The sequence below is a fragment of the Muscardinus avellanarius genome (assembly GCF_963383645.1).
Source record: "Muscardinus avellanarius genome assembly, chromosome: 5".
In the NCBI taxonomy this organism is placed as follows: domain Eukaryota; kingdom Metazoa; phylum Chordata; class Mammalia; order Rodentia; family Gliridae; genus Muscardinus; species Muscardinus avellanarius.
Window position 1 is genome coordinate 75,734,648 of NC_137790.1, and position 14,948 is coordinate 75,749,595.

General features: G+C 45.1%; 1 protein-coding gene across 2 annotated transcripts in view; it reads left to right on the plus strand.

Annotated features, from left to right (window-relative positions):
• The window catches only part of RUBCN (rubicon autophagy regulator), a gene marked incomplete at both ends in the record, with an annotated part of 76,999 nt that extends 65,360 nt beyond the window's left edge, over window positions 1-11,639 (plus strand). For both annotated transcript variants that reach the window (XM_080696866.1, XM_080696867.1), the window contains 9 exons: window positions 3,297-3,357; window positions 4,269-4,401; window positions 5,017-5,162; window positions 7,284-7,348; window positions 8,383-8,621; window positions 9,669-9,730; window positions 10,170-10,323; window positions 11,132-11,225; window positions 11,461-11,639. In XM_080696866.1, the coding sequence (XP_080552992.1) occupies window positions 3,297-3,357; window positions 4,269-4,401; window positions 5,017-5,162; window positions 7,284-7,348; window positions 8,383-8,621; window positions 9,669-9,730; window positions 10,170-10,323; window positions 11,132-11,225; window positions 11,461-11,639 (1,133 nt within the window). The remainder of the gene's footprint in view (window positions 1-3,296; window positions 3,358-4,268; window positions 4,402-5,016; window positions 5,163-7,283; window positions 7,349-8,382; window positions 8,622-9,668; window positions 9,731-10,169; window positions 10,324-11,131; window positions 11,226-11,460) is intronic.
• Between the last annotated feature and the right edge of the window lie 3,309 nt (window positions 11,640-14,948).

Genomic DNA, 14,948 nt, shown 5'->3' on the forward strand with positions numbered 1-14,948 from the left:
GTCTGAACATACAGCACATTCCCCTTATATAACCCACAGGAAGTTAATCATCGCTTGAACTGACCAAAGGGTCAGGATGCTGCACAGGCTCAGTCGAGTACCTATTATGTACTTGACCAATATCAGGTGTCATGTCCTCTTCTGCCTCTGCCCTTGGGGTAAGATACTTACTCCTGAAGCATTTTTGTCCTTCATACTCTTAAAAGTATTCCTGATTAGCTAAGAAGTCCCTGCCACATACCTCTGACCCCTTCATATTTCTGATGAAAAAGAATAAGGAATATGATGAAGTAGGACTTGATTGTATGTTGTTTGAAAGAGAAGAAAAAAGACTTCCTCTCTGTGAGGATAAAGAACTACTAAATACAGTCATGCTGTGCTTAAATATGGGATACAGTCTAAGAAATGTATCATTGGGCAATTTTGTGTGAAAATAGCATATATTTAAACTAAGATAGCTATGTCACTAGGCAGTATAATTTTATGGGACCACTGTTATATATATGATCCATTGTTTATGGACTGTCATTTTGTGGCACGTGATTGTAGTTTTTATGTAGTTTCCTTAGCAACCATGAATTGTTAACCACCTCTTCTGTTTAGTGTATAATGTTTTCTTCAATAGCCCAGCCCTAAGGTAACAAAATTGGATAGCTTCTTATTCAAGGATATCTAAGATTTTCTTTCATTTTTCCTTCTCTATTCTTTCCAAATGAGGTGAAATTTGAAAATTTTTTTTTTTTTTTTGGGCAGAATTTGGGATGGAACCCAATCTACCTCTGAGCTACACCCCTAGCCCTATTTTTTATTCCTCATTTTGAAACAGGGTCTCACTAAGTAGTTGAGGCTGGCTGCAAGCCACAATCCTTCTGTCTCAGCCTCCCAAGTACTGGGATTACAAGTGTGTACCACCACTTTTATGCAAGTGGTGCATATGCATATGTTTTTAGCCAATTAATAATTCATTTAAGAAATATTTTTTGAAAACTGATTATGTACAGAGCATGCTGAGGGTTACTAGGACAAAGCAAGACTTATTGACACTCCAAGGCAGTGTAAGCATTACCCAAATCAATGTTGTAAACCAAGTGGTGTGTGAAGATCTGGCTTCTAGTCTCCTGGATTTTTTTTTCTTTTCTATACTAGCACTGGTGATGGTGAAGCTAGACAACTAGCAGAACTTTGGGATCTGGATTTTGGTGTTACCCACGTTCAGACAGAAAATATAATGAATATCCTTGTTGTTAAATAAAACAGGCCTTGTTAAATACCAGCAAAAACTTAGTTAGGTTCTCGTTTTTCTGTGCTTCAAGAGCATATGAAAACTAATCAACAGATTTCAGTTCTATTAACCTGCTTGTGTACAGAGTTTTGAAATCATTACTTTGTTAACAGTACTATTCAAATATATGCTTGTATACAGAATTATGTATTAAGTATTTTAGAATCAAAAGAAGAATTAGACACAGTCTTATTTCTTCATAGGGATATTTTATGATATAGTTACCCATAGAAAAAGTTTATAAAGAATGGAGATGTGTAAGGAGCAGTGGAGCTACCCATGGCCATATGTGGTGGTGTCACCTAAGCTTAGTTCTGTGGAGTTCAGACACAGCACACTGATTGCTGTGTAGGTTCGAATAAGGGGGGAAAAAGGCCTTTCACTGGGTGTACAAGGAAGTGAGAGAAGGGTTTAGAAAAAGTCTTTTCATGACTTGGTTAGGTTCTGCCTTGCATATGACTTCTTTTGTATTTTGCATCCCCACCCCTCAAAATCATTTGAATAGCTGGGCGTGGTGGCGCTAGCTTGTAATCCTCGTGCTTGGGAGGCGGAGACAGGAGGATCCTGCTGGTTCAAAGCCAGCTTTGCTGGCTTAAGAGACCCTGTTTCCAAATAAAAAATATATTTAAAAATTAGGTCTGGGAGTGTAACCCGGAGGTAGAAGGGTTTCCAGGAACCCCAGTACCACCAAAAAAAATAATCATTTGGATAAATCTAGTCTCTGGTAGTTTAGGCACATAATTATTAGAAGTCCCCTTCAAAATTCTTGATCAGAAATAGGCTTTGAGCTGGGTGTGGTGGTGCACACTTTTAATCCCAGTACTTGGGAAGCTGAGACAGGAGGATCACAGGTTCACAGCCAGCATCAGCTACTTAGTGAGTGACAAGTTGGGTCCCTCCCCCCCTTCCCCACGAGACCTTTGCGAGGGCAGGAGGTGGAACCCTGGAGGAGGAAGAGGAGTCTGTTCCGCAGGTGGTATCATGAGAGAAGCATCGTTCCCACGCTTGGTCCCACCCCCAAGATGTCTACCTTAAAAGAGAGGCTTTTCCCTTCTAGCCTCGGATAGACCCGCTGGTTGATTGGGACTGGCCAGTCCCCATCCCTGATAGGACCGCACCCACCAGTAAAAACTGGTACTCCACATACTGGTTTCTCTCGTGCCTCTCCACTCAAAACCTAACAGTGAGGCCCTCCGCAACTTAGTAAGACCCTGTTTCAAAATAAAGGATAAGAAAAACTGGGTTATTGCTTGGAGGTAGAATGTCCCCGGGTTCAGTCTACAGTTCTGAAAAAAACAATAGGTTTTGAAAAGTCTGCCATTGTTTCCTGGAGTTATGCCAAGAGTTCTGTAGTAAAGATCATGTTGACAATCTCTGAAAAGGCATTGGTCACCAGGCATCCTCAGGGAGTTGCTAAGTCACAGAGAAGTTCTTTTTCTCTCTGTGCTATCAGTCAGGAATGAAATCTTTTCACAAAGCTTTGTTAAGGATATATAAAACATCTAACATTCAAGGGTAATGGCAACAAGGATGAGAAATTAGAATAAAACTTCCAATTGCACTGACATTTAATAAGTAACTTCTGTGATCCAAGTTGTGTTAAGCACTAATTATTACATTAAAAAAAAAAAACACAGAACCAGATAGAATGCAAGCTTACCATTTAAGGAAGCTTGAAATCAGAGGATGGGGGAGAAATCTCGCTGTGTTTCTGCTCACTAGGGGTTGTGTCCCTGTGTGCCTTAGGGTGCCTCCTTTTCTCACTAATTATTTTATACCAAATCTGAGTTTGGGTTTCCGCCTGGGTTTGTAGCCACTCTGACCTCTCAGTGCAATGCATAATGTCACTAGTTCAGCCTGGTTGTGACTTGGATAGAGCCAGAATATAAGTGTGTTTAGAGCTCCACCTGCTCCTTACCCCGCGTAGAATGCAGCCCCAGCTGTGATCGTTTTTATGATACGTTACTTCCTCTCTTTCCATTCCCTGCTCTCTTCATCCCTGGTTTCCATTTAGATGCTGACATCAGAAGGAGCACAGCCTCAAACAGCAAGCCCTTCACGTCCTCCCAGTCCTTGTGAGTACCTTTAAACAAAATAAGGCCTTGGGGTATGTGGAGAAGTAAACCTAGTTCTTGGCAAATGGATGGAAGGGAAAGCTATGGGAAAAGCCATCCCAGTTCAGGAGGCAAGGTTCTAGAGCTGGGCCTGCCTGATGGTGGTGAGTCTGGGGGAAGAGAGAAAGGGAAGCGTTTTGGTCTAAATGGGATGGGCTCTCATGGAGGCACTGCTTGCAGCGTGAGTCATTCCATATGTGCTGACTCTGATTATAACCAGCGGTCCCAAATGATGGGTCTTGAGAGAGAGCAGTGAGAGTGATGGGGGGTGCTGGAGGTTGAACCAGGGGTGGACTACCTCAGCCACACCCCAGCTCTTTTTATATTGAAACAGGGTCTCATTAAGCTGCTGACGCCCTGGCCTCAAACCTGTGATCGTCCTGAGGTCTTGGCCTCCCAAGGACTGGGATTACAAGCATGCACATAATCATGATTTTTGATCATGAAATCAAGTTGAACAAGTTCCATATTGTAGACTTAATTAAGGGAAATATTCATTCATTTTGGAGAAACTATAGCCTTTATAGTTCAGAAGGCAGTTTTACTCTCTTTATTTCGTAGACAGACACTGGAATGCCCATTTTGCAGTTAAAGAAGCCTAAAGTTTAGAGAAAGGAAATTGTAGGGCCTTATCTGGTAGTGCCATGCAATGCTAGTAAGTGGGGGTTGCATCTGAGCCTTAGGACTATGAGGCAGTGTATTTTTCGCTGTACCTTGTGTCTGAAGATGGTGAGTAGAGAGGCTGAGCAGTAGGGGTGCTGCACTATTTTCTCAGCTGAGAAGTTTCTGGGTATAGTCTCAGATCCTGAAGGGAAGGCTCCTGCCCACTTGTCTTTTCCCTCTGCTCAGCTTCCCGATTCTCTCCTTCTCAGCTCACACTGCTTCCTGCATTCCACATCTGCTGAGGCCGTGGCCATGGGGCTCCTGAAGCAGTTCGAGGGGATGCAGCTTCCCGCTGCCTCAGAGCTGGAGTGGCTAGTCCCGGAACACGATGCCCCTCAGAAGGTAGCCTCTTCACCCCCTTCCCCTGCCCTGGAAGCTGTGCCTTTTCTTCCCTCTTTCTTCTTTCTAGTGTAGAATGACCCCACTTCCTTCCTTACTCATGGGAGCCATTGATTACCAATGCACTGAATGCAGAAGTGAGTGAATGGCTGTCTGCCTAGTGTTGGCTTCCTCTAGTGTTGTCAAAGTGAAGTGTAATGGCTCCTTCACTGCCTTTATTCCACATGATTGCTCACTAGACTCAGAGGTAGAACTCTTGTTTTGTGACTACCTTTGAGGCACTCAGAACAAGTAAATTGCTCAGACTCTTACTTCTCATTCTGCAGTTGTCTTTAAGTCAAAGCATCCTGGCACACCCAGGGTCCTGGAAGGGGCCACTTCACTGGTGAGTGCCACCACCCCAGGATGCTGTTTCTATCTGCTTCTTGGTATGCAAGGCCCTGGTTTCTAGTGCCCTGTTGCCTTATGATTTGTTTTGAAGCCAAGGTCATCTGAAGCCCTAAGCTCATGGTGTCTGTGAATGTCTCCCATTAGCCCTGTGTCTGTCATGCCCCCATGGCCATGCATGTGCGTCCCCCAGACCGTCCCTGCTAGCTCACCTGTGCTTTTCTCCCACAGCTCCTGCCCATCCCCGACTCACTGCCCATCTCTCCAGATGATGGTCAGCATGCAGACATCTACAAGCTGCGTATCCGTGTCCGTGGCAACCTGGAGTGGGCCCCACCCCGGCCTCAGATCATTTTCAATGTTCATCCAGCTCCAACGTGAGTAGCCAGCGGCACTGCCCTTTGGAAAATGGATATATTCTCTTTAGATTGTTAGAGCCATCTTCTTATCTGCTTATCTCTGCCTCCAGCTATATTTCCTGCACAATCCTGTTTATTTAAAAGCAGAGGAAGAGTCAGGTGCCCTGTGTGCACCTATAGTTTCAGCTACTCGGAGGCTGAGGCAGGAGAATCACTTGGCCTAGGAGTTTAAGAAAAAAAGAAGCTGGGCGTGGTGGCGCACGCTTGTAATCCCAGAATTCTGGAGGCTGAGACCTGGAGGATCATGGTTCGCGTACAGCCTCAGCTACTTAGTGAGGCCCTCTGCAACTCAGTGAGACCCGGTTTCAAAATAAAGAATAAAAAAATAGGGCAGGGGGTGTAGCTCATAGGTCAAATGCCCCTGGGTTCCATCCCCAGACCCGCAAAAAAAAAAAAAAAAGCAAGCACAGGAAGATTATTTATTTTTGTCTTTTCGTGTGTGTGTGTGTGTGTGTGTGTGTGTGTGTGTGTGTGTGTGTTACTGGAGGCTGAACACAGAGGCATTCTATCTCTTAGCTACATCCCCAGTCCTGTTTTATTTATTTTTTTTTTGAAATGAGGTCTCACTAAGTTGCTAAGGGTCTCATTAAGTTATTGAGTCTGGCCTTGAACCTGTAATCGTCTAGCCTCAGCTTCCCATATCTTTTTTTTTTTTTTTTTTTTTGGTGGTACTGGGGTTCCTGGAAGCCCTTCTACCTCCGGGCTACACTCCCAGACCTATCTTATATTTTTGAAACAGGGTCTCTTACACTAGCGCAGCTGGCTTCGAACCTGCAGGATCCTCCTGTCTCCACCTCCCAAGCGCGGGGATTACAAGTGTGCGCCACCACGCCCAGCCTTCCCATGTCTTGATATTATAAGCATGTGACACTCTGTCCAGCACATTTTTGTCTTTTTTTTCCCTCCTCCTCTTCCCTGTCCTCCTCCTTCTCGTCGTCATTGTCGTCGTCTTCTCTTTCTTCTCTTTCTCCTTCTTTTTTATGCTGGGGTTGGAACTCAGAGGCATTCTACCTTCGAGCTACATCCCCAGCTAGATTTTATTTCTTATTTGGAAACGGTCTCACTAGGTTGATGCAAGTCTCTTTTCTTGCTGAAGCTGTCATTGAACTGTGATCTTCTTGACTCAGCCTCCCAAGTCTAGGGATTACAGGCATGTGCCACTGTGTCCGGTCTATTTTATTTTTTATTTGGAAACAGATCTTGTTAAGTTGCTAAGGCTGGCTCCAAACCTGTGATCCTTCTGTGTCAACCATTTTGTCTTTAAATTCTTACTTTTAGCCAGACATGGTGGCACACATCTGTAACTCAGTGGGAGGGTCAGAAAAAAGGATCACAGGTTTGAGGATAGCCTTGGCCATGTAGTGAGACTCTTAGCAACCTAGTAGGACTGTGTTTCAAAACAAAAAATAAAAAGGCCTGGGGGTGTAGCTCAAAGGTAGAATGTAGAGTGTGCATATATGAACATTTGTGAATAAATAGAATAAAATAAATTAATATAATGTTTACATTCACAAATAAGTTAATAAAGTAAATAAATAATAAAAAATAAATAAAAAGGCCTGGGAGTGTAGCTCCAAGGTAGAATGTAGAATGTATGAAGGTAGAATGGGTTCAATTCCTAGTACCTTCCCCAAAATAAATTTGCTTAACTTATATCCTCATTCCTTATCCCTCAGTGCCCGTGTGCAGCTGCTGCTTTTCCAGAGCTAACTGGCATTTCCAACCTGTTGCCTTCCTCCTCATGGTTAGCTTCTCATGAGCTAACTGGTTGGTTCTCTTTTTAAGATGCCTGGGTGCTTTTCTCTCCTATTGTGCTTTCCTCTTTACTAGTTCTCATCTCTTATATTTGTAAAGAAAGCATGGCTTATTACTGGGGAAAGTCACTGCTGAAACCTATTATGCTCAGCTTGAATCAGTTCTCTCAGTAGGTTTATTCTATCCAATGCTTAAAAAAAAATTGGTGACTTCCCCTCTCTTCCTGTACTTACCAAGACCCCTGTGTCGATTCCTCATCCTTTGCCCCTTGGAGTCCTCTTGCAGCTGCCATCTGCCCACACTCTCTCCTTTGCCTTCCCATAGGAGGAAGATTGCTGTGGCCAAGCAGAATTACCGCTGTGCAGGATGTGGCATCCGTACTGACCCTGGTGAGTTTCTTCTAGCATGAAGGGCTCTGCCCCTCCCACAAGCCTGTCAGAGGCAGTAAGGGAGTGACGGGGCAGAACTGGGGGAAAGAGAAGACCCTGGAGCGGGAGGAGCAGGCACAAGCACTGCTGCCGAGGGACGTGACCAGAGAGCACATTACCAGGCTGTGTACTAGAGGAAATAGGTAGTTTCAGCTAGGTTCTTGGAGCTGTGGCAGGCTTTGTTCCCCAGTGTCCTCTAGTATAGGACTTAGGACCCATAGGGCCCACTGTGTGGGTTTCTGCCAACTTTGTGGAGCTCATACATCATTCATTAGCTTATTAAAAAAAAAAAAAAAGCCAGGCATGGTGGCGTGTGCTTGTAATCCCCACGCTTGGGAAGCTGAGACAGAATTCCAGAATTCTTTTTTTTTTTTTTTTTTTTTTTTGTGATACTTGGGGTTGAACCCAGAGGCTTTCTACCTCCGGGCTATACTCCCAGACCTATTTTTTTATATTTTATTTGGAAACAGGGTCTCAATATGTTGCTGAGAGCCTCACTAAGTAGCTGAGGCTGGCTTTGATCCTCCTGTCTCATCCTCCCAAGCACAGGGTTTACAAGCATGCGCCACCACGCCTGGCAGAATTCCAGAATTCAAATTTGAATTCACATTGAGCTGCTGCCAGCTTTGTGGTTGGGCAGGCTGACCCGGCAGAGGGGCCTTCCCTGACTGGCGGTCGTGGAAGCAAGTTGCTGAGTCAGAGGTACAGAGGCGAGTCTGACTAAGCTGCTGTATCTAAAGCTTCTAGACCCCAAGGTTTAAAGGCATTGTGTTTGGGTTTTTTGTTTTTTGTTTTGTTTTTGGTGTGGTACAAGTTCAAGGCCAGCCTCAGCTACTTAGGCTCCCAGCAACTTAGTGAGACCCTGTTTCCAAATAAAGTATAAAATCGATCTGGGAGTACAGCCTGGAGGTAGAAAAGCCCCTGGTTTCCACCCCCAGTACCACACACACACGCAAAAAGTCACATCTGGCCCTTTGGCTTCCTGGGTTTTCCAGGTTATATCAAGCGACTGCGGTACTGTGAGTACTTGGGCAAGTACTTCTGTCAGTGCTGCCATGAGAATGCCCAAATGGCCATCCCCAGCCGGATCCTGCGCAAGTGGGACTTCAGCAAGTACTATGTCAGCAATTTCTCCAAGGACCTGCTCATTAAGATCTGGAACGACCCTCTCTTCAATGTGCAGGACATCAATAGCACCCTCTACAGGAAGGTCAAGCTGCTCAATCAAGTCCGAGTAAGACCCTTGGAAAGGCCACCTCTTGGCTCTTACCCTTCTCCTTTCATCCCCTCTCTGTGTTCCCTTGGACTCCCAAGATCACTGTGCTTCTTGTCCTAATGTCAGAGCAATAGCATCTCAGCACTCATGCTCGCTCTGTGGACACTGCAGTTTTTTTAGGGGGTGGGAGGCAGTGCTGGGGATGGAATCCATTGCCTCACGCATGCTAGGCAAGTGCTCTGCCTTTGAGCAACATCCCCAGCCCTCTAATAGTTTCTTAATCTCTTCCCATTTTTCAGGTATTTGTCTAGTCAGAGCCTCAAACCTGGTAACAACAGCTCTGAAGCTACAGATAGTATTTAATAGTAAAAGGAGAATTTCTCCCTTCACTGAAAATATTTCTAGGTGGAGAATAGGGAGTGAAATTTGGATTCCAGAATTCAAATTTGAATTCACATTGAGCTGCTGCCAGCTTTGTGGTTGGGCAGGCTGACCCGGCAGAGGGGCCTTCCCTGACTGGCGGTCGTGGAAGCAAGTTGCTGAGTCAGAGGTACAGAGGCGAGTCTGACTAAGCTGCTGTATCTAAAGCTTCTAGACCCCAAGGTTTAAAGGCATTGTGTTTAGGTTTTTTGTTTTTTGACTTGTTTTTGGTGTGGTACTGGGTATTAAACCCAGGGGCATTCTACCTCTGAGCTACAGCCCCAGCCCTATTTTTTATTCTTTATTTTATTTTATTTGGTGATACTGGGGATGGAACCCTCCTACCTCCAGGCTATACTCCCAGACCTATTTTATATTTTTATTTGGAAAGAGGGTCTCTTAAGCTCCTGTCTCCACCTCCCAAACGCGGGGATTATAAGCATGTACCACTACACCCAGCTTATTCTTTATTTTAAAACATAGTTTTACTAAGTTGCAGAGGGCCTTACTACTTAATTAAGACTGAACCCAGATCCTCCTGTCTCAGCCTCCCACATACTGGGATTACAAGGGTGCATCTTTGTAACAGTCGATTCTGTTCTCTTTCCACCACCCACCAACCTCAACCAACATCTTTCTCTTCAGCTCCTGCGGGTCCAGCTGTATCACATGAAGAACATGTTTAAGACTTGCCGACTAGCTAAAGAGTAAGTCTTGCGTGGAGGCCAGAGTCCTCTGGCTGCGTGACTGTCTCCAACAAGGACATGTCCCAACAGTTGGCTTTGTGTTATGTGAAGAAAAAGAGTAGAAATGATCAGTGAGAAGTCCAGAAATGATAAATGAAAAGCCACAGCAGCAGTTATTTCTGTATCCTCACTGGAGAAGGAAATACGTGGGTACTCTTCCCAGAGCAGGCTACCATTCTTTGCAGGCTGGCATGGGGCTCTCTGCAGGAGGTTCTAAATAGGTCACTTCTGACATCCGGATGTCTATGGTGTGGGGAGGCTGGAGTAGCCCAGGACACATGGGCCCCTGAATGCTGCCCACTCTTATATTAGCTTATCCCTCCTGCCTCTGAACAGAGATTTTCTACTGTAATGTACCATACAAAATGTTCATTCCCCCCTGCCCGTGCTTCCCCTCTAGGCTCCTGGATTCCTTTGACACAGTTCCAGGCCACCTGACAGAGGATCTCCACCTGTACTCGCTGAATGACCTGACTGCAACCAGGAAGGGGGAGCTGGGGCCCCGGCTTGCTGAACTCACCAAGGCTGGGGCTGCCCACGTAGAGCGATGCGTGGTGAGAAAGCAAGGAGCGGGGCACCCAGGGTTCTTGCCACTTAGTTCCAAAAACTTGAAATGGCTAGTCGCTGCTGTGAGAGAAACTGGAAAGGGTTACTGTTCTCTATGGTAGTGAACAGCAAAAGCATCCAGCTCTTGAGAACCTAGAATTAGAAGAGGAATTGTGGCTGACATCTCTGAGAAGCTCAGGGTGGGACAGAGCAGCCTTCACTAGCAAATCGTCATGTGGGGGAGGGGAACCCTGGAATGCAATCAGGAGAGGGATTCTAATCTGAGTCTTGGCTTCATTATCTTCAGTCTTTGTGACTCAAAGAAATAATTTGCCCTCTCTGAGATAAGCCTTAATATTCTTGTCTCTGAAATGAAGATAACAATGGTATATATTACCCTAAACCCAGCCCCAGGTTCTGCACTGTAGGAAGTAGAACCTTACCTCTCACTCAAAGTTTCTTTTCTTTTTTATTTTTTTTCTCTTTCTTTCTTTCTTTCCTTTTTTTTTTTTTTTTTTTTTTTTTTTGGTGGTACTGGGGATAGAACTCAGGGGCATTCCACCTCTGAGCTCTACTCCTAGCCCTTTCTATTTTTTGTTTTGAAATAGGGTCTTGCAAGGTTATTGAGAATCTCACTAAATTGCTGAGGTTGGCCTCAAACCTGTGATCCTCCTGTCTTAGCTTCCTAGGTACTGGGATTACAGGTGTAGGCTACCACCCTAGCCTCAGTTTCTTTTATGTTTTGCTGGTTGTCTCCCTGGAGTCCACCCGTCTGAACCAGTCCCTCATGTTGCTATCTGTCTCTCTCCTCCCCAGCTCTGCCAAGCCAAGGGCTTCATCTGTGAGTTTTGTCAGAATGAGGATGACATCATCTTTCCTTTTGAGCTCCATAAGTGCCGGACCTGTGAAGGTGAGCCCTGGAGCTAGGAGTGGGGCAAGCAAAACTGAACAAAGTGAATTGTTTCCCATGCTTCCCCTCCCCCCATGCTCCCCACCCCCAAAAGAGTTTGGTTTGATTCAGCAACTCCTGTTTCACCACCAGAGCACCTAGTCACGGTGGTGACAGGGGACTTGCGGCAACGACTTGCTTCCAGCGTGTGATAATACAAATTGTTTTCTTCCTCTCATCTTTCCAATATGAACAGAGTGTAAAGCATGTTATCATAAGGCTTGTTTCAAGTCTGGAAGCTGTCCTCGGTGTGAGCGGCTGCAGGCCCGGCGGGAGTTACTGGCCAAGCAGAGCCTGGAGTCCTACGTGTCAGACTCTGAGGAGGAACCCACTGAAGCCTTGACCCTGGAGGCCGCCGTCCTGGAGACCACATGAAGAAAGCACATCAAGCCCTCTGTCTAGGGGCTGGGGTCACACACAATGCAGAACTGAGCCACCCATCTAAGGACTTTACCCGGTTGGGGCTTTTTTTTTTATTACTATTACCTTTTTTTATTACTTGTCCATGTGTGGTCAACCTCTGCTAGGTTGATGGGTCCAGTCTGTCATGACAGATAATTTGTAGGCACCAAGTATTTCCATCGGAACTGACAGGTGGGTCCTTAGCTTCTAGTGCCTCTGTCAGGGCAATGGACAGCGAAAGCCTGTTCTTCTGCCACTCCTGGCCTTCTCCACTAGGACGGGATCTGACTGGAGATGCATCCAAGTCTCACTTCCATTTATATTTTGTTTTAGTTCTGGAGATTCTGAGCCAGGTCTTTCTCAACCAACTCTTCTCCTTTGCTGCTAAAACAGGGGGTATGGAGTTTTTGCTCTTTCAGTCCTGTAATAGGGTCAGACTATGCCCTGAGGAGAAGCAGCAGAGAATAGGACTATATCACAGACATTCCATCCAGCTTAGTTAGGTATTGGAGGAAAAGGGGTTATAAGAACAGAATCATCACCGTCCCAGAATCCTCAGACCTCAGGGAGGCAGCCATGACTTTCCTGTCTGAAATATTCTAGGCATAGATGATGTCACAAGTAACTTTCTTTATCTACTGGTGGCCTTGAAGCAAAGAAAATACCTGAGGCTTAGGACAGATTCATTTGTAGCTCGCACCACAGCATAAATGTGGCTACCACTGTTGCTTGAGTATACGTTCAGGTTCAGCTAAAGAGCTGTTGGCTTCCTCTTAGGTGTTTAGGTCTTAGTTACCCTGCCTCTTGGATGCAGGTATGCACTTTCAGGTAAGTCCCTGATGCCGTCCTAAGGTGAGGAAGGAGCCCCTCTGTGTCTTATTCATGGGTCCCTACTGCTCTCTCCTTTTGATGGCCACTCTGGTTCTGAGTAAAGATACAGCCCAGCTCTACTCTTCATATCCTTCCTGCAACAGATCTGGGGTCCTTGCTGGTGACTCATCTCCTGCCTTAGTTTCTTTTCTCAAACTTGGGGTTAATCCATCTGCCTACTAGTAGTGTTAGAGAACATGACAGTTTGTGGATGTGAATATGAATGTCCTGCATTCTTGGGATAACAGCCTTTATGCCGATTATGCACTTAACTCAGTATCTAGCCCAGTAACACTTATAGGTTCAGTCGTGCTTTTCATATCACTGGTGTTCACATACTCCCGCTCCCCACTTGAATGTGTATTTTAATGGGAAGAGTTCTTGGATGGACCTGGTGTGTTTGTTGTGTCCCTGAAGTTGCTGTAGTGCCTAACTTCTGTAAACACTGGTCAGAGCTGCTTCTCAGAGTGCTGGCAGCTCAGTGAACTAAGCCCCACAGCATTTTTGTTCCAGGATACCTTCTTCCTGTATACTTATCTTCCCATAGTTAGTTGCTAGTAGGAAAAAAAAAATGGCCTGGGTGCTGCCCCAGAAAGCCGAACAGAAAGTTGCACATGGTTGGTGGAAGCTGATAAGTGCCTGAGCTGGAGGTAATGCGGGGTCTCACAAAGAGGGAAAAGAGGCAGGAGGGTGACAGGCAGAGCTGGGGCCCTCCCAGCATAAGGAGTATGCAGGAACTGCCCAAGGTGCTGGTTCCTCTGCCTCACACAGGAGTTTGGAAGGCTGCATCCAGCTAGAAGACCCCGAGGCTGTTCTTAGTGCTTAGTGAAGGGCTGACTAGAAGCTCCTGTGCCCTTCAAGGAGCTTTGGGAATGACCCCACAAAACTCAAGTCTCGCTAAGAGGTAGGCCTCAGATTCAGACTCAGAGGTCGTAAGAATGTTGAGCTCTACTTCCAGTTTTTGTTTGAATTTCAAGTCTAGCTCCTGACTCCAAGTCACTACACTGGAGGAGAGACAGACTATCTTGTTGTCTTGCTTGTTTCTACCAATAATAGGGTCAAAGCTGGACTCGGCAATCTTACGAGCTCCTGATGTTCCACTGTTATCCTCCACCTACCCCACCCCATCCCCGTAGATTGCATGTTTTAGTGACCCTGGCACTATGCCATCTTCACTGTCCAAATCCCATTTATTTATTTATTTGAAAAAGGGCAGAGGATGGGATGTTTTGAAAGCACTTTGTAACTTAACAGTATCTGAGAATCCCCGGCTCTGTGGGGAGAAGCTTCTGAATGCACTGAAGAGAGTTCCTTTTGAATACAGTGAGAGGGAAGAAGTGTTTTTTTCCTGTATATAAAGGAAACAAATAGCCCATTGACTTACAAGGTGTAGGCGAGATTCAAGATATTGCAGAAAAGTGGAAAGAAAGCATTTGCCACTTAAATGAGACTGTTGTTAACTTTCTCTGCCAAAGTTTTAGAACCTTTGTTGAATTAACATAGAAGGAACAAGAAATCGAAGAGATGTTCTGTGAGCATACAACTCCTGTTTTGACCTGGATTTTTCACTTGCTGTAATTCTTGCCCAGCCTAACAGTTCATTGTCATCTTTAATAAACCAAGGAAATGAAATTCTGCCTCTTGTTTGACTTTCTTGACTATTGGAAAATGGTACTGGTTGTCCACTGTAAAGCCAACGTGTCTGAAAATTCAGAAGGCAGCCAGGTGTGGTGGCACACACCTGTAATCCCGATACCTGAGAGGCTAAGAGAGGGCTTGCAGGTTTCACCCAGCTTCAGCAACTTAGCAAGCCCCTCAGTAATTTAGTGAGACCCTGTTTCAAAATAAAAACCTAAAAGGTCTTGGGGGTGAAGCTTGGGGGTAGAATGCCCCTGCATTCAAACCTCAGTACCCAAAATAATTAAAATTCATAAGGTGACTTTATATCATTTGTCTCCCCCAAACAACTCTTTGAAACTTTTATCATCGCCAACCAATTATCTACAACTAACATATTTCCCAAAACCTAACCATTAGTCTCTGAAGTTTAAAGATTTAGCTGTCTTTGACTTGCTCTCTGAGTCAGGAGGCGTATCTAGCTAGTCAAGCATTATTGCCTTCTTACTACTTGCCATCAAATTCTGTTGATTTTTTTCTCTTTAAAATAAATATATCACTGGGTATGGTGGTGCATGTTTTTAATACCAGTACTTGAGAGGCTGAAACAGGAGCATTGCAGGTTCTTAGCCAGCCTCAACAACTTAGTGGGGCTCTCTGTAACTTAAACCCTGTTTCAAAATAAAAGAATAGGGCTGGGGGTTAGCTCCAAAGTAGAATGCCGCCACAGACACTTCTATGGGATCATGAATCAATAGTTTGAAGCCACTGGGGGTATATTTGCTCTCCACCTGC